General features: G+C 41.4%; 1 protein-coding gene and 1 long non-coding RNA gene across 7 annotated transcripts in view; one reads left to right on the top strand and one right to left on the bottom strand.

Moving 5' to 3' along the window:
- The window catches only part of Slc39a10 (solute carrier family 39 member 10), a 123365-nt gene that overhangs the window by 80989 nt on the left and 15310 nt on the right, over positions 1-27066 (bottom strand). Inside the window, exon 2 of one of the 3 annotated variants that reach the window (XM_087566669.1) lies at positions 8932-9030. Coding sequence is in view for 1 of the 3 variants with exons in the window: in XM_087566668.1 (XP_087422794.1) it covers positions 2918-2936 (19 nt within the window). In the remaining 2 variants the exon portion in view is untranslated. Of the gene's footprint in view, positions 1-2917; positions 3156-8931; positions 9216-27066 lie in introns of those variants that run through there. The other 2 variants (XM_087566672.1, XM_087566668.1) reach the window with 2 other exon arrangements.
- LOC120094685 (uncharacterized) overlaps positions 2618-27066 on the top strand; it is a 37744-nt gene continuing 13295 nt past the window's right edge. Inside the window, exons 1-2 of one of the 4 annotated variants that reach the window (XR_015629552.1) lie at positions 2620-2986; positions 3119-3214. This is a non-coding gene — a long non-coding RNA (uncharacterized LOC120094685). Of the gene's footprint in view, positions 2987-3118; positions 3215-27066 lie in introns of all 4 variants that reach the window. The other 3 variants (XR_015629554.1, XR_015629555.1, XR_015629553.1) reach the window with 3 other exon arrangements.

Raw genomic sequence — 27066 nt, 5'->3', positions numbered from 1 at the left:
CTCCCTAGGTTCACAGTCCTTCCTGTCTCAGTGAACTCTTAGAACTGTTTTGGCAGACCCTTGTGAATAGTTGGTCTTCTTAAGTGTATGAAACTGTTAAACGCCATCAGGGAAGGCATCTGGTTTCAGAAGTCTCACCAGCACCTGATGTGACTGGTCCAGGGAATCTGTGTGCTGTGCGTGTTCCCCTGGAATCTCTGTTGAATTCACAAATGTACACTCAGGGCGTGGTGGGGGTCAATGAGTTGAAGCCACAGGAAAAGATAAAAGAGTTGAGACAATCGGCCCTCAGGCAGTTTATCAACCAGGGAGGGGGAGATAAATACACATAATTACAGAGTGGTCATTACCTTAGGAATTGCAGATTATGCTGTGTGAGTCACATCAAGTTAACTGCCAGAAGGGCATTTGTTTGTTTATTATTTGTTGAGCGAGGATCCCAACCAGGAGGCTGGTCTCTCACCTGCCATGCAGTTGAGGATGACTTTGCGCTTCTGATCCTTCAGCTCCCCCCTTCTGAGGGCTGTGACTTCAAGCTTGTACCATCATGCCTGTCTTAAGTCAGTGCTGAGGACTGAATTCATGGCTACTGCATACTAGGCAAGCACTCTACCCAGTGAGCTACATACTCAGCACTAGGAGAATTTTTAAAATATATATCGGGGGGGGGCAGTAATATTTAAAAATAAGTTTTCAAGGACTGTTGTGATTCTCTCAAGGAAGATGAAGGCAATTAATTTAGAATAGCACAAATCTATAGGGGCCAGAGAAGGGATATGTGGGAAATGTGTAGATTGAATGGGGGCAGGGGGAATAAAAGAGGTCTAGAAGTTTTTAAACCAGACGGCATCTTATCTGGGAGATTTTATCCTTGCTCGGGACAGAACATTCATTACCCAGGGCATCTGTCCAGTGTTTCCACAGGGGATGAAACCCTGTGATTGTAAATGCTCTAATTGTTCCCACTAACAGTCAAGAGTTGAAACCAGCTGCAAACCGTCAACATGTGACCATGCTCTCTACTCTGCTGGAGAGGGAATGATGAATGAATGTGTTCAGCTGAGGCTGTCTTCAGGCAGGAGGCAATGTGGATTTTTCTAGTATTTACCTAAGAGTTCCTCTGAGCCACTAAAGCAACTTAGTAGCAAATACTTCATAATAGAGAGCCACAAGGGACATTGCTCTTATTTCAGTGGGGAGGGGTGGGTACAGCAACTGAACTTCGAGATTTCGTTAAAGCAAAATTCAAAGGGAATAGTGGAAATGAGGCTTAAAGACTTTGGAAGGCTCGGGATGCTATAGTAAAGCCCATTTGCTTAAAATTGTCAATGTAAACTCACTGCAAAACAGACAAAAATTAAACTTTCTCCCTCATAATCTAGCTGGGAACATATTTGATGTAAAGGAAATGACTGAAGACTTTCATGCACCAAACATTTATCAAGCCCCTACTATGTATCAGAGGATATCCCAAGTCCTCTACTGTGAAGCCCCCTAATATGTATTAGATGCTAAATCAAGTCATCTTCTGTGGTCAGAGACTTTATATGTATCCCCAGCCTGGAGATCAATGTTATTACTCCTAACGTCCACAATCTCAGGAGATAAAAGTACGGGTGAGAGCAGTCCCTTCCATAAACAGACTGTGGACTGGTAAGTAGCTGTGTCTGTGAGTATTAAGGACCACGGAAATCCAGCACAGGATAAAGGGAGAGACAGAACACATAAGAACACACCATTGGTTTCTCTCTACATCATTAAAGAGTTTTTAACAACAGCCACAAACTTGACACAAGCCAGTTCTCAAGGAATAACACCAACAAGTACTCTCACTTCTACCTGGAATCCTTTTAAAAGACCTGGTGTCTGTGCCGGGGTGTGTCTGTGTGTGTCTGTGTGTGTCTGTGTGTGTCTATGCCTCTCTGTCTCTGTCTCTGTCTCTGTCTCTGTCTCTGTCTCTCTCTCTCTCTCTCTCTCTCTCTCTCTCTCTCTCTCTCTCTGTGTCTATGTGTGTCTATGTCTCTCCCTGTGTGTGTGTGTGTGTGTGTGTGTCTGTGTGTGTCTATGTCTCTCTCTCTCTCTCTCTCTCTCTCTGTGTGTGTGTGTGTGTGTGTGTGTGTGTGTGTCTATGTCTCTCTCTCTCTCTCTCTCTCTCTCTCTCTCTCTCTCTCTCTGTGTGCGCCTGTGTCTGTATGTATTCATCATGTGTGTGGTGCTGGGCAACTATTCAGGAGGTGGTACCTCTCATGCTATATACCTGAGTCCTGCTAGTCTTTATTAAGTGTGTTATACTGGGTAATGTTTGTATGTATCTCTGAAGTATATTCAATCAGTACTGTAGATAAACATAACTGACGAATTCGAAACAAAACATTCAAGAGTTTTAATCTGTTGAATTTCCACTTAACTAGAATGCACATACTATTTCTGAAGCACATTGAGTATTTTTATACATAATCCAGAAGAGCATAAATAAAATAACCTCAAATAAAACGGGTTTCTATACAAAGTTGGTTGGTAATTAAAAAAAAAAGTAACTACTGCAGGAATTGCAAACACTAAGAACACAGCCACCCACCGGGACCAGCCTTATTTGTTCTCCGTGGTTTTATAAAGTATGCATTGGATTTGTTTTGATACAAAGCTTAGGTTTCGTTTTTAGATGTGCTCAAGCATAAGGAACAAAAGAAAAGAGAAACAATGAATATATTCGATAGGCAAGGCACACTGACTGCTACAAATAAAGAAAGCAACAATCTTGTTGGAGCTAAAAAGAAAAGGAGGGTTGCTGAGGAAGAAAGGCATCTCTGAACCAGAAATACTTTCCCCGACTGTGAGCTGAGGAGGTGCTGGGTTGGGGAAGAGGAGAGGAGGGTAGGGGAGTGGGGGTGGGGAGAACATAGCTTACAGACCTTACCATCAGAACCTCGAATCATAAAACAAGTCAATCCACGTTCTGGACCTGCTTAACTTCATCTGTTGGGAGGTAAGTTGAGTCTCTTTCCCCTTCTTGGAATGAATGGGAAGGCTAGCTGCAGCGCTCTACCTCTTACCAGAGGAATGTATGTTATCTGGAGTTGTTTGGAAACCACAGTCTTTAAAGGAGCTGTATCAACAGGTTTTCCCTTCAGCAGAACACTGAGCCAATTGTAAATGTTGAATGAAAATCCTGAACAAGTTAAATACGACCTTAGGAATTCAAAACCTGCCCCAGGTATGATTTTCTTTTCTTTGTTTTTAAATAGCCTTCAGTTTCTGTCTTTATCACTTCTGTCTATTTGAACCCAGAAGCACCAAGCAGACAGGGGCTTTTTTTTCCTGGCAACAGAAGTAGAGCACATTTTGAGGAAAGCATGAGTGATAGCTTGGGAGTTTGGTCTGGATATAGTTGAGCTGTGTCCCACCTGGAGCTGTTCCTGCGTCAAGACAATGAGGCAGAAAAAAGCATGTCCTGGGGAGCGCGAGCAACCTCCAGCCTTTTCTGTCTGCATTGTCTGTTTGCAGTTCTATGGCCACCTCCCTTCAACAAATATTTATCTTTCTCAACTTTGCCTGTACAGCCTTAAAATAACACTGCTTCTAGAACAAGGGTAATGAGGTAAGGATGCTTTACCCATCCGTCTCAGTGTTTAGGAGCAATTATCATTGCCTATGAGACAGAGCAGTGAATCACATGCAAAATTTACCTATGGTTGTTAAAACCTGGAGACCAAGAAGCGTTGTGTATAGATGGTATAGATGTGCGCACGCACGAGTGCGTGTGTGTTTGCGTCTGTGTGTGTGTGTGTGTGTGCACGCACGTGTGTGCATGTTTCTCTCTGTGTGTGTGTGTGTGTGTGTGCGCGCACGTGTGTGCATGTTTCTCTCTCTCTCTGTGTGTGTGTGTGTGTGTGCATGTTTCTCTCTCACTCTGTGTGTGTGTGTGTGTGTGCGCGCGCGCGTGTGCATGTTTCTCTCTCTCTCTCTTACTCTGTGTGTGTGTGTGTGTGCATGTTTCTCTCTCTCTCACTCTGTGTGTGTGTGTGTGCACACATGCACGTGTGTTGTTGCTCGTACCATTGCTTACACTTATGGAGATCAGAGGTCAACCTATGGTGTCTTCCTCCCTTGCTCTGAGCCTCATCATTTGGAACAGGGTCTCTCACTGAAATCTGAGCTCATCTGTTTAGCTAAACTGGCTGGACAGCAAGCTCCAGGACCCTTACAGTCTGCTGGTCCCTCCTCCCAGCACTGCTGTCCTAGGCATGTGGTGATACTATGTGTCACAGCACTACTGTCACAGCCCTGCTGCCTTTTTACATGAGTGCTGGGGATTTGAACTTATGTACACATCTTTGCACAACAAGACTTTTACCCACTGAGCCCCTTTTCCAGCCCATCTCCCCCTTTAAAAACATTGCTTAAAAAAACCCTGATATTCAGATTGTCTTTAGGGTGCTTGTGAAGCCGCTTTCTCCATAAGCTTCCATAAGCTTTGCAGTTCACTCCGTGACACCCACCGGCTTTTATTTATTTGGAAAGCCTTTGCCCAATAAATAGGAAGCAATTAGCATAGTGAAGAGTGCCTATAGGGTGGAGGAAATCTTTGCCAAATTTGTTTATTTATTAAGATAGGGTTTTACTAAGTAATTCAGGCTGGCCTCAAATTTAAAATCCTCCTGCCTTGGTCTCCCACAGTTGTGAGTCACCACATCTAGCTTGATGACTGATTTCTGAGGCTCTGTGACGATATCATATAATTGATTATGAAGCTTTGAAAAGTTCATCTAACATAAACTTAATTGAAAGTAATTATATCCCGATTCCAACACCTAGCAATGCATGGTGTTACAAGAAATATGAACGTCCCCAACATTAAGCAAGCATACAGGATAATCAGGGTCCAGGCACTGAATTTATTAAAGGGGTAGATTCTACAGCTCAAAGAAGCAGATTTCCATATCTAGAGACTTTACACACACACACACACACACACACACACACACACACACACACACACAAAGTGTCAAGGAATTTTAGAGGAAGTAGAGGGAACCAAATAGCTGAGTCAGTGGGAAAGCGGGTGCTTCAGATACTGGGCCTGTTGCCTCCCTGCACCTCTGCGTCTTAGACTCCTTATTAAGATCTTAAAAATGGACAAGCAAAACAAACAAGCAAACAAAGTCCAAAACCAAAACAGAAACCTTTTAGGGAACGTCTACAAAGTCTGGGCCTTGCACTTGGTGTGGTGGTTTGCAGTCTCCTGAGAAAGACAACCTCCAGATTGTTTGGGAAGCGTGAGGAGGATTTCCATAGTGGGGCAGTCTATAATCAACTAAGTCCTACCTATTTAGCCACTACACGTTCAGATGGTATCTTTATAAAACAGGAATTTTGAGTTTTAAGATTTTAAATTACATATGTCTATGCACTTTCCCAGTCCCTTTCTGTTTTGTCCTTACAATTTGGAGCAACAGAAATGTTATCTTCATTTGAATTCTGATACTAAGATAATGCAACTAAGTAGCATGGGACCAGATGCATCGAGTGCTTATAAATCTTCCCGTCTGTTACCACAGTTTCTATGAAAAAGTGAAGATTTCACATGGGAGAGCTTCCTGCCTCAGCCTCTGATGCTGGGATTCCGAGTCTGTATTAGCATCCCCAGAGAATTCCTAACCTTAACTATCGTTTCCCTCCCTGATTTCCTTTCTTCCTCCCCCGATTGTCTTTCTTTCCAGGTTTTTGGAGTTTCTTTTTCTGGATTCCTCACCCTGGAAGGTCATTTCAAACACTAGATGCTGGCACCTGTATGAAGTAGATGTATCCAGTATTTCCCTGCAGCTTCTTGTGCTGCCATTCCTACTTGGGCCTGAATTTTTGATACTGAGCTTCTAACCAATTTTCATCCTGACTGTGAAACGGACTTGGAAACTCTAGATCAAAATCAACACGGACAGCTGTAGACAATCCTAGGCCTAAGCATGTCATTTAAGTAATGTGTGTGACAGTTTAGGCGATGTGACAATTGAGGATCACTCTACTGTTGTGCACGTGTCTGACTGTTAATAGGCACTGGAAGCTAAAGCTTAGCATCTCCATTTTCCACTGGAAACTCTGGGTTTCCAGGGAAGCAGTAATGTTAAACAAACAGTGCTGAAGCAGTAATGGCCGGCTCTGAATGGACGCTTGCACAAGGCTGTTCAATGAGGTTTACTGAAGGGGCCTCATGGTGGTGTTTAGACCTTCAGGAGGGATGGAGAACAGTACATAGAAGTAGTATAATATTTGGCAACCTAAACAAGATGGATCCTTAAAGGAAGGAGGAGCTTCCCATTAAAGCCTGGAGTGGACAAAGGTATGTTCAGGGAGAACCATTAGGGCAACACAGATCAAGTCCTGATAAAGGTTAGGCCAGACTTTCCCCCTTTTACAGCAGGGGGAAGTTTTGCAGAGAGTATGGAGCACGGAGGGGTCAGGTACCATTGGGAGCTGCCAAATCATGGTACAAAGCACGTAACTGTCCCAGAGAGAGCCACAGAAGGGTATGGCAGCCTGATGCAGGCTACGGCATCTGACCTAAAGATGCAGGCCCATGTTCCAACAGTGTGCAGACAGGAACCAAACTCAGGTTCATCTGACTGTCAAGCCATTTCCTTACCACTACACTGGGAAAACTCACAGAGTATGGTGGAGCAGTCCTATGATTTCAGTGCTTCAGAGCTAAGACAAGTAGATCTCTAGGAGGTCAAAAATAGCCTGGTCTACCTCAGGCATTCTAGACTAGCCAAGGCTACATAGCTACTCCCAGTCTCAAAAATAAGAAGAAAAACCAAGAAAACTCAGAAATCAAAACCAAAACAGTAGCAACAACAACAACAACACACTTACCTGTAACAGTCAAAGTGAACGTGCTCAATATGATGAAGGAGAGATAATGTCCTTTAGGTCAAAGACTGCTGCTGACTCTTGTGTTATGTGACTTAAAACCTGTAGGTGTTGGAAACATTGTTTTCCAAAAACTAAGCATGAGATTAATATTGTGTATACAATAGTGTGTGTGTGTGTGTGTGTGTGTGTGTGTGTGTGTGTGTGTGTAGCAATTCCTGGAATTTTATGGAAGCATTAAAGTCATGGCCATTGTTGTTTTCAATTCAAGCATCTGCAGAATTTATTTTTTTAAACTAACTTAGCCAAGCAGTGGTGGTGCACACCTCGTTTAATCCCAGCACTTGGGAGACAGAGGCAGGTAGATCTGGTCTACAGAACAAGTTCCAGGACAGCCAGGGCTACACAGAGAAACCTTGTCTTGCAAAACAAACAAACAAACAAACAAAAAAACGAAAACCAACAAAACAACCCCAAAAAACAAAAAAAAACAAAACCAACAACAATAACAAGAAAATTTACTCACAGCTAAAAAGTAAAATCAGGAATGCCTACAACATTGAATACATTAGCTTTTTGGCAACTTAGGTAATAATTCTGTTATTCTAGCAATAACAAAGAAAAAACTGACAACTGACTCAAAATATTAAAAACAAAACCCCACAATATGTAAACACAAGGTTTTCTGTTTACACGAAATAAAGCTTACAACTAAAATTGACTGTTAGTAAAAGTATGCTCTGATGACCAGTTTGCTGGATCATAAAATACCTAAAAACTAAAATAATAATAATAATAATAATAATAATCATCATCATCATCATCATCATCATCCTGAAATACTTCTCACTGAGTCATCTCTCCCTGCATTTAATTTCTCATGCAGAAGAAAAGCCCTGAACAAGACTTAAGTTCCTTATACCTATACCTGAGAAAAACAAAAACAAATCTCTCTGATTTTACTTTATTATCTTTTACACTGAGTCATAGTTTGCTTTGCTACTGGAAGTCCTTGGCCTTTCTTGCTGATGAGTCTTCACAGTTAAAGTGACTTTGAGTTTCAAGGTAATGCACATCAGTGTTCCCTTCCTGTTTTAATAATTGAGATTCCGAGTTCTACAGATGGGAATCATTCATAAGTCAAAGTTCTATCACAGAATAGAAGTCTTCCTGCAATAACAAAGGCTTTAGTTTTCAGATATAAGTGTCCAGATTTTTGAGGAGGTTGTATTTCTATATCAGAATTATGTGGAATGAATTGTTTGTGTTTCTGAACCCATTGTGGGTAAATCAACTAGTCACCACTAACTGCAAAATTCCTAGTTTGGTTCAAGGATGAGGTTAGGAGGAGACAAACCACATTAGTATATCTGTCAATATTTTGTCTTCCTTACTTTGCTTCATGATAATGCTGATGACATAGATACTCTTGTCAGCTTCATAATGCCTTCCTCTGCACTGTAAACCTCCCCCTGTTCTTCTTCATCACCCTACAGTTCACTCTTGGGTTATCATTACAAGGAATGATTTCATGACTAAAGGAATATGTATGTTGGGTTATTTTTTTTAAGTCAATCCTTTTCAATCATTTTGAATTATTTTAAAGAACAGTATTCTACTGACTCTTATATGTAATCCATTGCCCACATTTTGGTTTATGAATCATGCACTTTGCACACAGGTTTCCATTGTCTCAGCTTCTCCTAACTCCAATTCTCATTTTGAGCATGTATGTCTTTGTATGAACTGACTCTATGTGAATGTGTTTGGGTGTGATTGGTAACTACTTCTATTTTAGTCATTAAGGTTGTTCCTCTTGGTCCTCATCTTGGGTGATGCTAGTACATTAATATACCCAAAATTTGCTTGCTGCTACTCTAGAGGATGAATGTTGTGGGGTGTTTGAGGGGAGGAGGAGCATGTCTGTCATTTGTATTGATCCCTGTATGACTGAAGGTGCTGTTACTCAGAAGTAAAATAGTAAAATATTCAGCCGCTTAACCCACGGCATATGCTTTGCTAAGCCACTAACCACACAACAAATGAAAAACAAGGAAAACTTACCCTTTAAAGAAAGTCTCAGAAGATGTTGTCTGTTCTTTGCCTCTATTTTAGCTCTCTCCAGCTCAGGTGTCAGTTACAGAAGTCTCTTGGATCTGGGAACTAGGCAGACACAAGTAGAGGTTTAAAGCAAATCCCTCCACCTAAATTTACACTGATTTAGATCAGCCAGTTGCCAGGGCTTTGCATAAGATGCATCTCTCGAATGATGCTTAGTAACCTTACCCAGCCAGCAAGCAACTTAGGGTTTCTTCTTTTTTAAACCTCCAAGTTGTTCTTACTGTTCTTTTTATGCTGGATAATTTTCAGAGCTTTATTTCCGACTTCCATATTTAATGTACTTTAATTCAGCCTAGCAATGATCTCCATATACATTCATCCATGAGCTCATCCTTCCCTTAGGACTTACACAGGTAGCAAGGACCAAGTTGGCATTTGTTATTACTTTCTGGCAATTACAAGTCTGACTTCATAAATACCTTTATTTCTGCACTTGCATCCAAAAGTTTCAGGAGACAGTGCGGTTAAGTAAATAAAACAAGGACTTTTGGACTCGTCCTTTTACAGTGCCCTGATTGTTGTAACTAGAAGCACCTACATTCTGACTTTCCCTCTTCACATGGCCCTTCTCCAGCATTCCACCTTTAAATGAAAATTATGCTTTTAAAATCTTGCAAGTTTTATATAAGTTCCAACAGAGTGAATTATATACTCAATTTGAATATAATATTTTGTATGATTTGCACAGTTGAATAAAAATACAGTTTACATTTAAAAACAAAGGATTTGACCATGTATTAGTTTTTTTCTTTTTAAGAAGAGAGAATGATAAAAGAGATGGAAGAGAATTAATCCCCAGGCCCCAGTGAACTCAATTGTAAATGCTTCTTTCAAGGCCATAGTCCTTGGAGAATGTTGAGCAAAATGATAATAGATTCCACCTTCTAATTCCAACAACTCAGAAGAATGATCTAACCCAATGCAAAGTTAAAAGACTTAAGCAGACATTTCTCAAAATAAGATCTACGTCTAGTAACAGGTGTATGTGAAAAGTCTTGATTAGCAATTAGTCTTCAGAAAACTGTTAATTGAGACCATAGACTAAAATCTCAAGCCAGTTAGAATGAATAGTATTTAAAAGATGAGAGGAAAGGAACACTGGCAAAATGAAGAAATGAAAACTCTCCTGCACAGATGGTGGGAGAGCCCCACCATGACGGAGAACAGTGTGGAAATTCAAACAAAACAGAGAGAGAGAGAGAGAGAGGAAGAAGAGGAGAAGAAAGAGGAGGAGGAGGAGAAGGAGGAGGAGAGGAGAGGAGGAGAGGAGAGGAGGAGAGGAGAGGAGAGAAGAGGAAAAAAAAACAGCCAAAGACATCTAGAAGAGTCCAGACTTAACTGGGCCATGAGAGGAGAGAGAGGTGGAGAGAGCAAGAGAGGAAGAGAAGAGAAGGGAAGAGGAGAGGAGAGGGAGAGGGAGAGGAGGGAAGGGGAGGGTATGGAAGTGTGTGTGTGTGTGTGTGTGTGTGTGTGTGTGTGGAGAGAGAGAGAGAGAGAGAGAGAGAGAGAGAGAAGTTCAGTGAGGCAAAAATAGCTGATTTATATAAGCATGAGAAGCTGGGGGAAGGGAGCCAAAGTCCCTTGGGCTGGAGAAGTTTGTTGGGGGTGGGGGGAGCAGGAGAAGGTGAGGGAGCAGGTGAAGGTGGGGGAGGGTGAGAAGTGCTGAGAGGAGACACAGATACTGAGTGAACCCTGAGGCTAAGCGGGCACTTCTGGTATGTTAATAGCCACCTTTGTCACAGGTTCTTTTGGGAAGTGACAGAGCCTTCCTGGAAGAAGCACTTCTCTGTTCATGGGTTGTGAGAGTTTATAGCCTCACTCTACTTCCTGTTGGTTCTTTCTCCTTGTGTTTGACACTGAAGTGTGATCTCTCAACTTCCTCTTCAGCTGCATGCTACTATGCCTCCCCTACAATCATTGTAAGCCAAAAACAACCTCTTCTGTAAGTGGCTTCTGATTGTGGTATGTAGTGAGAATTTTGGTTTCCTTAAAAGCCCAGTTATGTTATGTGAATATGTTTTTATTTTAATCCCAGGTGTGGGATATGGGACTGCTTTAGGTTATCCTCTGCCATTATGGTTATCTCATGCTCTAGGAGGGGCATGACTTTTGTCAGCTGCAGATAGTTTATGTTTGGAACTCTGGGGACCCTGGAGAGAGTATAAATTGAAGACCCCTAGAGCGCCTGTGATGGCTGCTGCTCTCCCTACTGCGGCTGGTCCCTGCTGCTACTCATTCTGATGCAGAGTTTGCTATTGCTGATTTGCTGGTTGGAGAAATTCTGACAACAAAGACTGGCCACCACTAGTCAACAGGAAGTATTCTAAAGAGGTATATGTCCCCCTTGTCCCTCTAGCCTTCTTTCTCTCTTTCCTAGTGTTGGGGGTTGGAAGGGATTAGGGTAGAGTAAGTGTTGAAAGGGGAGTAGATATAAGAACCCAATAAAGTAGACTCTCCCTTCCCCCCAAATAACACCTACAATAGTATTTCAACACAGTCATGGAAAAGTGATAGATTTGCAAAAGCCAAAACATGGGTGGAGTCAAACTAAGTATTCACCTGAGTTGAAGAAAGTGTCTCAATATCATAATAGTATTTACATTTGAAAACTATCCAGCTTAAAAATGGGAATCTTATCTTCTACGACAACATGCATGAACCCAGAGAACACTCTGCTAAGAATTCGCCAAGTATAGAACAGCAAATGCTATGAATTCTACTTCCACATGGAGCCTAAGAGACTCATCATCAACAGTAGAATGACTGTGTCCAGAAGTTGAGGATGGGGTTACTGGGAAATGTAAAGCTGACATCAAATCATACATTTGTAACCAGGCATGGTGGTGCATGACTTCAATCACAGCTCAAGGAGGTAGACAAAGATGGATCTCTATGAGATCAAGGTTGGCCTGGTCTGCAGAGAAAGTTCCAGAATTGCCAGGGCAACTTAGAAAGACTGTCTCCAATACACTTTGCTGATCTCCTGGAATGAATAGTAACTATAATAAATAATAATCTGTCGCATACTTCAAAGTTGCTCACAGGTATAGTTAAACAGATTTCCAGGGCAAAATCCAAATATTGAAACAATGAACCAATTAGCTTCATTTAATTATTTCATAATATGCACATATGTCAAAACATGATTACTCCATATATTTACTATTTGTGAATTTTAAATATTATCTGCTCTGCCAGCTATAAAGTCCTCCCTCATTTAAATAATCATTAAACACTTCCTTTGTGGGGTTTTTTTTTCCTTTGTCTTATTTCCTCATTAGGATTCTGCTTCATTTTCTTCTGCTGAAAGAACCTAGCCCAGTCCTTTTAAGGATGTGGAATAAATGTTTCCTAAATTAAAATAAATGGCTTGACCTTGCTCAGGATCCCTTTGTCTAGTACACAGAAAAAGAAAATCCCTATCTCTGCGCTTCAACTTCACAGCACACTGTTAGAGCAGATGGCCCCGGCCAAGTGCAGGACTATTTTTTTCAACTGAAGACCTCAAGATGAAGCTCAGTGTGGTAGTGCATTTCTGTACTCCCAGCACTTGGGAGGTGGAGGCAGGAATATCACGAATTCAAGGCCAACCTTTGATATATAAGAGGCTAACTTGAGCTACGAGAAACACACACACACACACACACACACACACACACACACACACACACACCTCAAAAACAAAACCAAAAAAAAAAAAAAAGGAAAGTAACACTCAATATGAGCAGAGCTTAGAACTGAATGGGAAAGAACTCACACAAGGGGAGGACGTATTTGTGTGACTTTTAAATTCTTTACATTTAAATTTCTTTAAATCCCTATACTCTGGGGAGTATAGGTAATTACAGAGAACAAGTAAAATGCATGACGTTCAACATAGTTTCCACCTAAGTTTGTTTTCAGTTTTGTCTATGTTGATGCGTCAGTGCAGAAAACCAGTGAATCCCTGGGCTGCATATCTTCCTTGCTACCTCACAGTCAGCTGTAGAGTTGGACTAGACTGCCTCCATATTTTTACCTGTACAGTTGGGGTGGGACAAGGAAGGGAGAAATGGAATACATGAGGATGAAATTCTACCATGTTCTCTGTATCTCATTCTCTGTTCTCCTCACTGCCAGGTGAGCTATCAAACATTACCGGGCAGTTGGGAGGTTGGTGTACAAGTTTGGTTAAGAAAGAGGCAATATATTGGTATTTGTCTTATACTAAAGTTCAAATGACCTTATTATATCATGATCTTGTTAGGAACAATTGCAGCTAGATTCTGATCCTGCCTGACTTGTTCTATATCATCAGAGCCTTCAACATTCGTGTTTAAAAGAATGACTAAATTAGGAGCTGAGGGTACAGCTTGATAGTAAAGAGTTGCCTAGCATTCTCAAAACCTTGGGCTTGAGGCCTGAGTTCTATTTTTAGCACCAAACAAAGCAAAACGAAGTACCCCAAGTGAGCAAACAAACAATAAAATGCACGCTTTTAACTTCCAAAGCAATTTGCATATGTTAAAATGATATATCTTCTGCAACTCCCATAAAGGTCCACTTAGTGAGAGTGTGTGTAGTAGAATATAATTGAATAGTAAGCATGAACAGTATTTTGGTTTGAAGAGGAGTTGCCTGTGTTTCTTCCTGGGGTTCGCTAACATTCTCAAACTGCCTGCTCAGCTCTGTATCCAGCGCTTTCAAAGCAAGAAAGCAAAAGAGATTGAATTATTAGAAGCTGCTAAAATTGAGGAGTGAAAATAATTTCACTTCAATCATTTTCTTCTCCAGTTAAATTCTAAGTACAAATAAAAAATTCCCTAGCCTGGAAGACAGTAGTGAACTCTATGACTAGATCCTGGTGTGGTTGAGGGTAAGGCACAGCCTACCTCTGGCTCAGGACCAAATTCAATATGGACAGGTAGTTTCCTGTCTATGTTAGACTCTAGAGTATGGCAGTGAAGGAGTGGAAGTAATGAGAGGGGAATTTACTAGATTAGGGCCCGGGAAGAAATGGACTCCACTACTGACTGTAAGGTTCAGAAGTAGGCTGGGTCAAGAGGCTAAACCTTAAGGCCCATTTGCATGCCACTCTCTTGCCCACTCTACTGTGCTCAGAGTAAATAAATTTGTTTTATAGTGCACTTTGGGGGACGTAAGGGCCATGAGGTAAGCCTTGATACTGCCACATTGTTGATAACGTAGCTCATATACATCCATATGCTGTTTCTTTCGACATAAAATAGGAGAATGTTTGCCTGTTTCCTGGGTACTTGTGCAGGTTAGGCAGCACAATGGGCAGCGTTCTCTGAGGAATATCAGCCGGTCACAATGACACTTCATCTGCTCAGCCTCATCCGGAAGGAGAAAGCACGAGGAAAGGCCATGTAGCCTAGGAAGCTGGATGGCCGTGTCTCTGGAGCAAGGACATCTGGTGTTCATCCTCTGTCTTGTTTTGTGCTTATTCTGTTTCCTCATTGTCAGAGGCTGCTTCATTCAACAAAAGTTCAACAAATGTGGCTTCTGTGTCCTCAAAAGTGGACTGGCTGTGTGTTGAGAGTACACCATGAAAACATTCAGAGATAGCTGAACAGACAGCAAGATCCAGAGCCAGGCATAGTCACTGTAATTCTGGCATTACGGGTGATTCTGATGTTCATCAAGTTACATGTTCCAGGCTAGCCTGTGGGTAGGGGCGTAGTCTACTCTTAGTCACTACAGCCAAACTAAAGCCCATCAAGGTTGTGCATAGTTGAGGTTCAGCTTGGCTCTTTTTTATTTTGTTAATTCCTTCTGAGAAAACCTTGATAGAAATTAAGTCTGGAAATTAACTCATCAAGTTACATATGAATCCCAGACTAGCCTGGGCTATAGCATGAAACTTTATCTTAGAAACAAAATATAAGGCCAGGCCCAGTGGATACACTCCTATAAGCCCAGCTTTTAGAAGGGAGGCACAGGAAAAGGGATTGTGGCAAATTCAGGGTCAGCCTGGTCTACCTCACACAAAAGAAACAAATTTGTTATATGTGATAATATGTCTCTTATATGAAGTACAAGAAAGGCCCCAGTATTCAGATGAGGTGACCTGTGAAGAAAAGACCTGCTTGAAAAGGGAAATTTAAGCCAAGACACTACAGGGCAGTTTTAAACCCTCTCTCTTCTGAACTTGTGATAATTGGCCTTCACCTGTAATTTTCTATCAGTGGCTGTTACTCCCCAGACGTTACAGGTATTGGAACACACCTAAGACAGACCACGTTCTCCTCTAGAGGAACCCTAGAGCCGTGGCTGCTGCTGTGAGTCGGCAGAGAATGCCAAACAACCCAAAGGGTGTGCAGGAAGCTGAGTTTGCCTGCCTAGGAAGAGAGGATGCCCCTTTCTGTGTCTCGCAGTGACTAAACAATAGTCCTGGGCACACTGTGGAGTCAGCAAAAGGTTTTCCAGGGTATGCTGGCATGAGGAATTCAAGGAGACCGCCTCAGAACCACCTAATTAGGTTCTTAAAATAGGACCCAAAGGAAGCGCAAGGCCCTGGGTTCGGTCCCCAGCTCCGAAAAAAAAAAATAGGACCCAGAAGGAACCCATTACTCATTACTACAGACCTGAACCCCCATACAGCTCTGTTACCAGGAAATCTGTGATTGTCTCCTGGCATCTAAGGGAGGCAGGGTGTGCTGGCTTGCTCACTGAGTTCACAGTTGAGCCCTCAAGGTTGAGTCACCCGGGCCTTCACCTTTCCTAGCAAGGGCTCCTGCTGGGAGCCTCAATATGTTGTGCTGTCCCTGAACTGTGGCTCCCTTTGGGGTCCTCAACTTGAGTAGTTTTGTGGATTTGGAACAATTCTTGTTCATCCTAGAGCAGAACCATTCTTACTGTTAACAAAAGCAAAGTGCTGAGAACCCCTTTTGGGTTTAGTAAAATGTGGGCGGGATCAAAGAAGAAAGGAATGAGATATGAATTAAAACAAGAGAATGTCAAGGTAATGTTTGCATACCTGGAGTAGTGTGTAATTTAAAGATTTCAGAGGGTAGGGAGAAGGTTTTTACAGGGATTGCATTAAGTTAATTTCAATCCGTTTAACAACAACAAAAAATCCCAAGTAATATTCTCTTGGCTAGCTTTCTAACATATTAAAGCCTAGAATTATGCAGATAAATTCTCAGGCTAAGACATGCCTACCTAATTGAAAACAGACTAGCAAGCAAGTCTCTGTGATTGCAAAGATAGTACTCATACTTAATGTAAGAACTAGATGAGCCGGCCAGACTTGATTTCTATCAAGGTTTTCTTAGAGGGAATTAACAAAGAAAGAAAGAAAAAGAGAATGAAAGGAAAGGTATTAGTCTTTTAGAGAACGGAAATGACAGAGAGCTGAGCTGACCCCAACTGCCTGCAAATTTGATGGGGATTAGTTTAGCTGTACTAAGAGCAGAGTAACCTCCTACCCACAGGAGGCCACACCGATGATAACTTTACTTAACAGGTTTCACAACTACAAACTGGTCAAAGGCCCAGTCCAGAATCCTGGCTTTCCAACATGCCAGAGTATTTATAGAACTTTCAGGGACTGTCTCAAGATAAAATTAATATTGATTTGCCTGAATTTTAAAAAGACATAAATGTGAAATATAACTTTGGGGGAAACACGGAGAGTGCTCTGAAAAGACTGATCGCCTCTGTACCAGGCACTGTGATTTTTATTATGAGCCACAAACACGACTGATATCTCTTTTAAAAAGAGTTATGCAAAGATCCAAAAGCCTTGTAAAGACAGAGTAAAATAATAATAAAAAAAATTGAAGACTATCCTTCTACAATAATAAAAAAAAGTCAGTTTTCCCAACATCCCTTCCTTCTGGTCCCCTCCCTTCCCCATCTTTAGCTGTTCACTGAGAAATGAGATTTGTCACACTTGTGTTTCAGTGCCGGGGATGGATTTACATGCACACGCACGAGCATGCCCACACACAGTATTTTCAGTACTGGGTGTGAACCTGGGGTCTTGTGTAAGCTAGACAAGTGCTACACCGCTGAGCCTAGCCCCAGCCCTTTAACACTGAGGTTCTTTTTTCCTTCTGGGTTTTTTTTTTCTTTTTTCTTTTTTCAACACATTATTGAGAGGCAGCGATCACCAGCCTCTAACTGAGAATACTGTACACACTAGTGTAGATTTACCAAAGCACAGCCTTCCACTTGATGCCTTTTTGTGGTTGTCTAGAACATTGTAAGACAAACTTGGCTAGGCTTGGCATGGTTCTTCAGCGGGTCCAGTGTTTGGAATTCTGAAGCTGGGCAGTGTGACTGGTGCCAGAACCTGAGTTTGTTCTTGATCAGCACCAGGCGCTGTTGAGGAGTGGAGGACATGAGGAGGTGGGAAGGAGGGAGGAGACAGAGAGGGAGAATAGATTCTAGGTAAAGATAAAAATGATAATAATACTCATACCATATATCATCATGCATTCATTCACTCATACATCCATTCTCTTATTCATACAACTCGTTTATAAAGAACCCATGCATCTTTAGAGCCCTGGGGTAATACAGCAAACAAAAACCATCAATTCTGCAAGACGACTGCACCTACTTAACACACAAAGAACACTGTATCCAGAAACAGTCGAGCATATTCTTTCTTCAAGGCACATGGGACACTCAAGAACGTGTAGCATAGCCTTGCACAGGGGTCCACTCCAGGAATCCCAGGTACCAGGAAAGCTTAGCCAGGAAGAGGAGGAGTTTTAAACCATTGAAAGCAGCATCCTGAGACCCTATCTCTAGTAAACAAATGAGAATCGGAAGAAATGATATATACAGATTTGAGAAGAAAGAAAATATGTCTATGGTCATAACAGAAAAAAACAATAAGGTTCCAGATAATGATAGGCTTACTTCCAAATATAGAGAAGACTGGAAGCAGGGAAATCTCTGACCTTCCCATAGAAATCGGACACAGAAAGTCCCTGAGAAACATTCTAAGCAGCCACCTCTCAAATCATTTAAATCTGATCATAACCTTTCATCTTACTTTCTTTGGCTTTTCACTTTCTCAAACTTAAGCATAAAATTATACAACAGGTCCCCTGTTTCTTTGGGTGTTCATTTCTTGTGGTCTCTCAACTCATAAAAGTTATATTAAGTTGGTTGCTGTCTGCTGAGGGTTGGTCTGTTGCTATGTATTGTAATGCTCAAATTCTGTACCGGAAGGTATAGGCCTTGGAGTGAATTGTCACGTTTACAGGCTTTGTTTGTCTAATCCCTGTTCTTTGATTTAAAACTATTGGTTAAATAAAATTGGCTACAGCCAATTACTGGAAGGATTAGAGGTAGGTGTGTTTTGTGGTTGAGGTTAGACAACTGAGGAGAGAACAGGGGAGAAGAAGAAAGAACGAGAGGAAAGAAGGAGGAAGCAGCTATGAGGGGAGATGGACTATAACCATGCTGCCAGGAGAAATGGCAAATATCTAGGGTACAGCACTGGGGAGGCAGCCGGGACAGCCGTTAGAAGAGTGGATTAGAGATTACCACCCAGTAATTGTGAAAGCCAAATAAAATAACCGTAGTCTGAGTCCCATTTATTTGTAAGCTTAAAGTGGTTGTATTACAGCTTTCATGTGTCTGTCTTTTTTTTTTTAGAGATTTGAGCCATGTACCTAGTGCTACATGAGGAAATGGCCCAATAAGCTTTGCCGATGACAATTGAGACCTTCCACATTCTTTCCTCAAACTAATTCCTAAGGCTTATGAACCACACGGTCAGATTCACTGCAGAAGCAAGCCCATTTCTAATTTCCAGTTTCCCATAATTAGTATTCTCATCACTGTCACCAAATATCTGAGGAAACCACTTAAAGGAGGATTTATTTTGACACAACACGATTTGAGGAGACACAGCCCCTCAGGGCAGGAAAGGCAGAGTGGCAGGAACCCCGAGGTCGTTTTAGCTGGGGTGCTTTACCTCTTCACAGAATTGTAAACAGGGGCTCTGGTTGTAAGGGGTGAGGGGAAAGTTCTAAACTTCAAGACCTGCCCTCTAGACAGCCACTTCCTCCAGCCAGGGCCCCCTTCCCAAAGCTCCCGTAGTCCATGAGAACAGTGGCGTATATAGAGACCAAGTGTTCCAACACATGTGTTCCAACACATGAGACTGTGTGGGACATTTCACATTTGAACCATGGTCAGGAGAAGTGGATACACTGTAAAGTGGACAATAGGTAGGGAGAAATGGCATTGACTTGTAATACCTATACTCGCAGCTTTAGGAGGGCTGAGGCAGGAGGATCACTTTGACTGAGAATTGGAGACCAGCCTGGAAAACTCAGGGGAAGGCTGTATTAAAAAGAAAAATAAAGTAAAAATAAATATCAACTGATAGAAAGTACATGGCCCAAAAGTCAGACAGGAAGACACATATATATAAAATGAAAGTAACAGACGCTTAATCTCAAAATCAGAACTCAGACACAGAGAAGAACCTCCAGCCAGATGGACAGGGCTTTGTGTAAAGCTGGAGTGCTAATTCGTGGCAGCCAAGCTGTGTAAGCCATTTCCAGAAATTCAGCTCTATATTACATGCTTTTTAAAAAAAAAAAATCTAGAGATCTGACATTAATTAAATCCCGGTTTTTGCAACAAGCCTCACTTCCAGGGTAGACTCCCCACCTTCTGCAGAACACACTTCCTGCCAAGGCACCCTCCTTACACTTCAGGCCAAGAGCTGCCTTCCTCTTTTTTGGCAGTCAGACCTTTGGCTCTATAGGGAACAGAGATTCCCTGTAGATTTGCAGCAGTGATCCTGACTGGCCCTACAGTTGTTCATTTCTGAAGCCCTGCGAACTGAGGCCCAAGAAATCTAAAAGTCCAGTGTATTGAATTAGGAATTCACATTTTTCCTTGAAAAGCAAATGGTTTACTATTGAGGTAACGAATGACCATGACCAAGAACAACCTGGGGAGGAAACGATTTCTTTGGCTTAGGTATTTATTTTTATTATTGGATATTTTATTATTTACTGTTCAAATGTTTTCCCCTTTCCAGGCTCCTCCTCTGCTGGGACGGTATGGCCTTCGAAGAGTAAGCTTCAGGTTTAGTAAGAATAATCACATTCTTAAAAAGCTGCAGAACATGCAAAGAAATGATTGACCGTGGCACAGCAGAAGTGAGATGTGGGGAGAGTGAGATTCTTGGCCAGCCTTGATGGCCTGTGAGGAATAGGAGAAAGTTCAGACTGGAACCTTTACCTGTGCCTGCGCCCACTGTGCTGATAGGTAGTGAGCTCTGAATGAACTCTATGTGTCATAGGCTGTAAGAATCTATGAACTCAGCTTTCTACGTCTCCTTTCAACAGAACTGTGGTGCTGAAGCTGAGGCTGTCCGCTAAGGCTGATGCCTAGCTACATTATGCTTTAAGGCCACCATTCTGCCTCTCACGTGCTAAGATTGTAGTGTCTACTTCCACAGCAAGTCTTTTGTGGAGCTGGGATTTGAATCCATAACCTCTTGCAAGCTATGAAGATACTATATTAACTGAGTTACATCCCCTCACCCCAAATCTTGTAATTTGGCAGTATCTTTGCATCTGTCTAAAATGTAAGCATAACTTTTTTTTTCCTACACAGAAGCAGTGCTCAGCCACCCTTGGCATAGTTTTCAGTTCTCTGCTTCCTCCCAGTTCCTGAGGTAGCTGGATCCAGTTATCTACTGTACACAATGGACTCCTTACTCACTCCCTCTGGAAGAGTTAGATAGTCTGGATGACTCTCCCACTGATCCCTACACTCTGAATGAATGGGGCCAATATCCCCCGCTGGCCACCCCTAATCACATCGTGCTTGCACTGAACTTGGGCCAACCTGCCAGAGTGCCCTGGATCCAAGTAAAAGCTTTGGTCCTTTGACGACTTGCTTTCTCTTGTTTCTTACCTAGTAACTGAGCATGCATGACCAGATGGCATTGTCCCTAACCCGGCAAAGCGTGTTGTCTGATGTTTCTGGAACCTATGACTTCCAGTGCGTTTGCTACTTCATTTATTGTTAAGTTGCCTCCTCTGTGGACCTGATCAACATACCTAAATGAGGGCTCTCCTGAGGTAGTAGTTGTATTAGCAGAAATAAATAGGCCAAAGGTCAGGTGATAGTCTCCTAGTGTATGCAGATATAAACAAGAGTCCTGTAACAGGGGCGTCTAGTCAGATAAGGCTCTAAGGCATTCCACTAACCATCAAGATAAAGAACTATGTTGTGAAAAGCACTCTGATTTTCTACAGACACCTACTTCCCAGAGCTCCTGTTGAGCCCGCTACAACTCACAGACACCCAGCAGAGAGATTGATCAAGTACAAATCAGAAGAAAATGCAACCTGAGTGTTACACCTCACTGTTGGCTTGGGGTGCTAACACTGGCATATGTACTGCTGTTTACTTAAAACACACAGGAGTGGACTCATACTTTCCTTTGTTTTCTGCCAGCCCGAGTGTAGAATGAATAGTTAGGTGGCAGCCAGGGGATCTTAGAACTATGTAGACTCTTGGACGGTTCCAAGGAGTATTTCCCCCAGAAGAACATCAACCACAATTTATAACAGCAGAAGAACTGAGGCACACCCTAGCCTAATAAAGTTTTATACAACTGGAAATTCGATTGTATATTAAAGTGAACCACCTCCAAGCACTCAGAAAACATACTAATGTTTTCCTGATTTTAACAGTGAGGCAGAAACCAGGCTAAACGACAATCACGAATAGACTTTTAATTCAAAAGAATTCCTGGGCTAAAGGAAACTGCTTATCTTTTGCCCAGAAAAATGCTGTGGTGTTCCTGGATTTAATAAAAGATGAAGGCAGTCTCAGGGGACATTTCTTCAGGCCCCCTTCCTTTGTACTTTTCCAGAACATTCAACTTTAGTTTGACAAACAAGATTAGAAATTGCACTTTCATATACTAGCAATTAATTCTGGGGAAAAAATATCACGAGGTGGTGGTATCTTTATAGTTTCCACTTGGTTGAAAACACTGCATTTTAGTTTCCTGTGTGAAAAAGGAAGCCCCTGCAAATTCCCCTGCAAAGCTTCTTGTTCTCTGTCAGAGAAATTACTTAGAAGCCTAGTAACTCTTGTTCTCATTTTTCTGAATTATGTCTTCTTCATGGTTAATCCTAGCAGTGTGGAATCTGTTTTTTGTTTTCTGAATCAGAAGCAACTCTTTATTGAAACAACTCTTTTTAAAGGAGTATTGATATAATCTGATTAGTGACATTGTTAGATAATTCAGGTTGTACTCTGGCGAGATCGGAGACCATGATTTATGTCAGAGGCCAGCTAGCTTTTTCTGCAAACGTCCAAATGGCAAGTATTGGGTTTTGCCTGGCAGGCGGTCTGTGGGCAAGTGTTTAGAAGCAGTTACAGACAGTCCATATAGAAACCAGAGTGGCTGACTTGCAATCAAACTATGTGTGGGGGTGAAATTCATCTTTCATATCATTTCCATAGGTCAAAAATATTCTCTTGTATTTTTTTCAACCATTAAAAAGTTAAAAAAGAAAACCCACTCTCACCTTATAAACTGTAGGAAAATAGATAAGGAACAACACCTAGTATAAAGTGAGGCTGCTCACATTAATCCATGTGTGTAATTGCTGTAGAGAGGTCTAAACTAAATGTAAGTCAGTAAACAGGGACTTGTTTGAATAGTCAGGAATCTATTGGTTGCCTAAATCTTGATTTCTCTTTTTCTCGTATTTTTAGGCTAACATACAAAATAACATTTGCATGCGTATGGGTCATTGCACATTACTGTCACCTACACCCAAACATTTTATGCCACTCCAGCTGGCTCCTCCCTTTCCTTCAGGGGGTTGGCCCACTCTTCAGCTTTCTTTTTTTTGTAGTGTGTCACATAGTCCCAGCTTGGCCTCAGTCTCCTGTCCAGTTGAGCACAAGCTGGAATTCTCAATCTGCTGGTCTCTCCTTTGCAAGTGCTGCGATCATAGGCTTGTATCCTTAAACTGTGCTTCCTCCTCTCTTCCTGTTACATTTGCTCTGCTTCCTGGGCTCTCCATCCTTTGCAGCCTCTTCTTCCTATCTCAGGCCGTCATTTCTGGTCTCATATCCCACACTCATAACTACAAACAATCAGAATTCAAACTCTGGGTTCTACACACCAGAGAGACACTGCAGTATTTGTCTGTCTGAGCCTGGCTTATTGCAGTTAACACGATTTCCAGTTTTACCCATTTTCTTCTAAACATGATTTGCTTTCCTTTAAAGCTATACAAACGTCTATAACTTGCACTGTGTACATATGCCACACATTTTCTTTCTCCGTTAATCTATCATTAGATAGCCGGGATGGTTCTAAATAGCTACAGCATCAAATACAGATGGATAAACATTTTTCTGATACTTTGATTCAGAGTCTCTTCATGATATAGCCAAGAATGTTATAATTTGGCCTGATAGTAGTTCTAGTTTTTGGAGGTTTGCCCCTTTTTGTTTTTTGTGTTTAGTTGTTTTTAAAGATTTATTTTACTTTATGTGTATGGATACTTTGCACACACACATGTATGTACACCATGTGTGTACTGAGTGCCTGCAACGGTCAAAAGAAGGTGTTTGATTCCCTAGAACTGGAGCTATAGATGGCTTCGAGTCACTATGTGGGTGCTAGGTGCTGAACACGGGTTCTCTACAAAAGTAGCAAGTGCTTTAAACTGCTGAGTCATCTCTTCACACCCAGCCCTGTTTTTCTTGTTTGTTCTTCAAGTAGCTGTTCTTGTTCTTGTTCAAGTTAACCTCTAACTTCATGTATAGCTGAGGATAACCTTGAATGTCTGAGCCACCTTGCTTCTACTTAACAAGGGCAAAGATTACAGGCCTGCACCACAATAATGTGTGGCATTGTGGATTGGGCCCAGGCCTAGAACAAGTGAGGAAAACTCCTGTGAAAATTTACACTTCTAAAAGCAATGAATATGGGTTGACCTTATTCTCCAAGTCCTGTCATCTCATTTGTTTTCTTGACGATGGCCATTTTGATAGACTTTGCCATTTTAGGAGTTTCTGTGAAGGCTTTAGGATCTTTGAACTACAGGATCACACCATCTAAAAATAGAGAGAGTTTGATTCCCTCCTTTCCTTATCCATATCCCTCTCATTTCTTTTTCTGTCTTACGATCTAGCTATGATTACTCGAGCTACTCAATAGGAGTAAAGAGAATGGGCACTCTTGTCTTGGTCCAGAATTTAGAGAAATAAAATTAGCTATAGGGCTGTCATAACCTTGATATGATTATGTTGAGGGATGGATTTTCTTCTTTTGTTGTTGTTGTTGTTTGGATTTTATTTCATTTTATTTTTTATTTTTTATTTTATTTTTCAAGGCACACTTTCTCTGTGTAGCTCTGGCTGTCCTGGAAACTGATCTGCTATAGCACACTCTGGCCTTGAACTCAGAGATCCACCTGCCTTTGCCTCTAGAGTGCTGGGCTTAAAAGCCTATACCACCACTACTGGGCTTTTCTTCAGGGATTTTTATCATGAATCAATACTGAACTTTGACAAAGGTGTTTCAATCTTGGCTTTTTAAAGTTGTTATAAGGTACTAAACAGGGGAATGCCTCAGGGAGTCTTGATGAGCATGCCTGACAAGAAGCTGTATGATACTTTTAGGTTCCATGTTTTGTCTTAAATTTAGCTTCTAGTTTCCAATTAGCCTGCAAATTTACAACTTCTGAGAAGAAGACCTCTTTGTTGATTCAGATCCCAGAAGGCCTGTTTGCTTCTTCAGATCTACTTCTGCAAACTCTGAAAAGCCCAAATGGCAAAGTCAGATACTATCACAAGCCACAAGTCAGACAAGGGTGCTATAGTGGTACAGACTTGAATCTCAGTTACTTACGGGCCTGAGACAGGATGATCCCAAGTCTAGCCCAGGCTACAGAATAAATGTGAGCCACAGGAATAACGTAGTGAGTTATTCCTATACTTTTATTCCCTCTAAAAGTAAGGGAGGGGGAAATGGATCAATAGTTAGCAGAACTTAATGACCATCCAGAAGACCTAAGTTCCATTCCAGCACCTAAGTAGGGTATAGCATAACTGCCTGTGACTCCAGTTCCAGGGCGTCTGATACTTCTCTGTCCTCTGGAAAGAGTGTGCTTTCACAGACCCACACCCAGACACACATTGCTAAAATTCAATAACATTAAATTCTGTTATTAAAAATTAAAATAAAACAATTAAGGAAAAAATATAAACTGGATTGCAACTGTAGCTCAGTGGTAAAGCACTTGCCTCCTATGTTCAAGGGCCCAGGTTTAACTCCAGGACTTCAAAAGGCAAACAAACAAAAATGAGACGGTCACATCACTTATCAAGCTTCCACCAGAAATAATTGTTTTGACAATTTCTGCAACAGGAATGTTTTCATTTCTGCTTTTCTGTGAAGAAAATTAAGAAGGGCTTCATGTACTGCCGTAGTAACTGGGGGAAAAAAAGAGTATACAAAGCCTTAACCCACTGAAATGGAGTCTTCTGTAAGTAAACTAAGAGCTGAATGAAACCAGAAAAAATTTGTCCTGCACCTTAGATTCCTATAGAAAGGTGCACATGTCAATTATTTCAGAGACCTGATTGGTTAGCCTTGACAACTAGGTGAGTCCTCTCTTTCAGGTTTAGCCAGATTCACCAGTTGATATATCGCTTTTGTTTTCCTCCCAAGGCACTGCGTCAAAAGTTCAAACCAATATCATCAGCCAGCTTTGATTTACTTCCAAAAGATTCCTTTCACATTCTTTTAATACAAGTGTCTGATATCCTCTTTTAAGAGTGTAATAAAAAAAAAAAAGGATCCTAAAAGTTACTAGTTTCTTAGCCTGGTAAGTTACCATGGCAACCATTAGCCTCCTGGAAAAAAAGTAGCAAGGGTTTCTATTTTGTTTCCATCATGGTGCTACACAGTCCCATTCTATCCTTTGGATCCTAAGGTGAGATCAGTGCTAATTCTGTAGATTGCTCTTTTTCCTTCAAGGGGTAAAACTGGGAAAAACTCACTCACCTTCCCCCTCCCTCCCCTTTGTTCCCCCTCTCCCTTTGTATCCCTCCTCTTCTTTTCTGAAATGGGAATGATTGCAATCAAAGGACTATTTATTGTAGAAGGTAGTTTTGCCTTGGCTTTTGAATTTTTTATACAACTTTACTTTTTCCCTTACCTGCTAGATAGGTATGTTATACTTAAAACTAGAATCCAACTACATACAATGTTTTCCCATTGCCATTGGTACTTTAGGTCAGCAAGGGCAGAGGCATAGCAAAGACAGCTAAAGTCTGTCCTCCAGAGTCCATCAGAGAGCTTGTGGCATTGCAGATGTTGAAAGTTGGGTACTTCTAGCTTAATCTTTCCATTTCCTTAAAGAATTTAGGGGGACAGATGACCCATTTAGTATCAGAAGTCTGACAACATGAAGAAATATTTCTCTGTATTAGAAGCTCTACGTGTTTTATTCTGAGCTGCTTTGGGTGGCATGAACCAGGGGTTCTAATTTAGAGACTTCTTTGATATAGTTAAAAGCTTTACATTTCTCTTATAATATCCTAAAATGTTTTGATAGTTTTAATTCTTATCTTGACACAACCTGAAACGACCTGTGAAGAGATTCTCAATGAAGGATGTGTAAGTCAGGTTGGCCTGTGGACAAATCTGTGGGGATTGCTGGTTACATTAATAGATGTGGGTTGGAACTTTTTTTGGATTTGGGTTCTAGACCATATAAGAGTAAAGAAAACAACCCAAGTAGTAATTATTCCTGCATTCATTTCTCTGCGCTTTTGACTGGGCACATGGTGGGATTATCTGAGCCAAGTCTCTACTTCCCTGAATTCTGCTGTAATTAATGGCTTTTGGGAAGGTTTTCTTATCACAACATCAGGACTTAAATTAGGGCAAATGTACCTGTATATGAGCACTACTGGTTCCTCTTGGATTTTATCTGTACATAAGCTAGATTTCTAGACGAAAGCAAACAATACCCTTCACTTTCTTTCCTTTTCTTCACTTAGCACACCTAGAAATGTCAGCTGTCTAGTCTTGTCAATAAATGT

This window comes from Rattus norvegicus, chromosome 9 (genome assembly GCF_021556685.1).
Source record: "Rattus norvegicus strain SHRSP/BbbUtx chromosome 9, alternate assembly SHRSP_T2T, whole genome shotgun sequence".
In the NCBI taxonomy this organism is placed as follows: Eukaryota; Metazoa; Chordata; class Mammalia; order Rodentia; family Muridae; genus Rattus; species Rattus norvegicus.
Note: the sequence above shows the minus strand (reverse complement) of the source record. Positions and strands in the feature narration are given on the sequence as shown.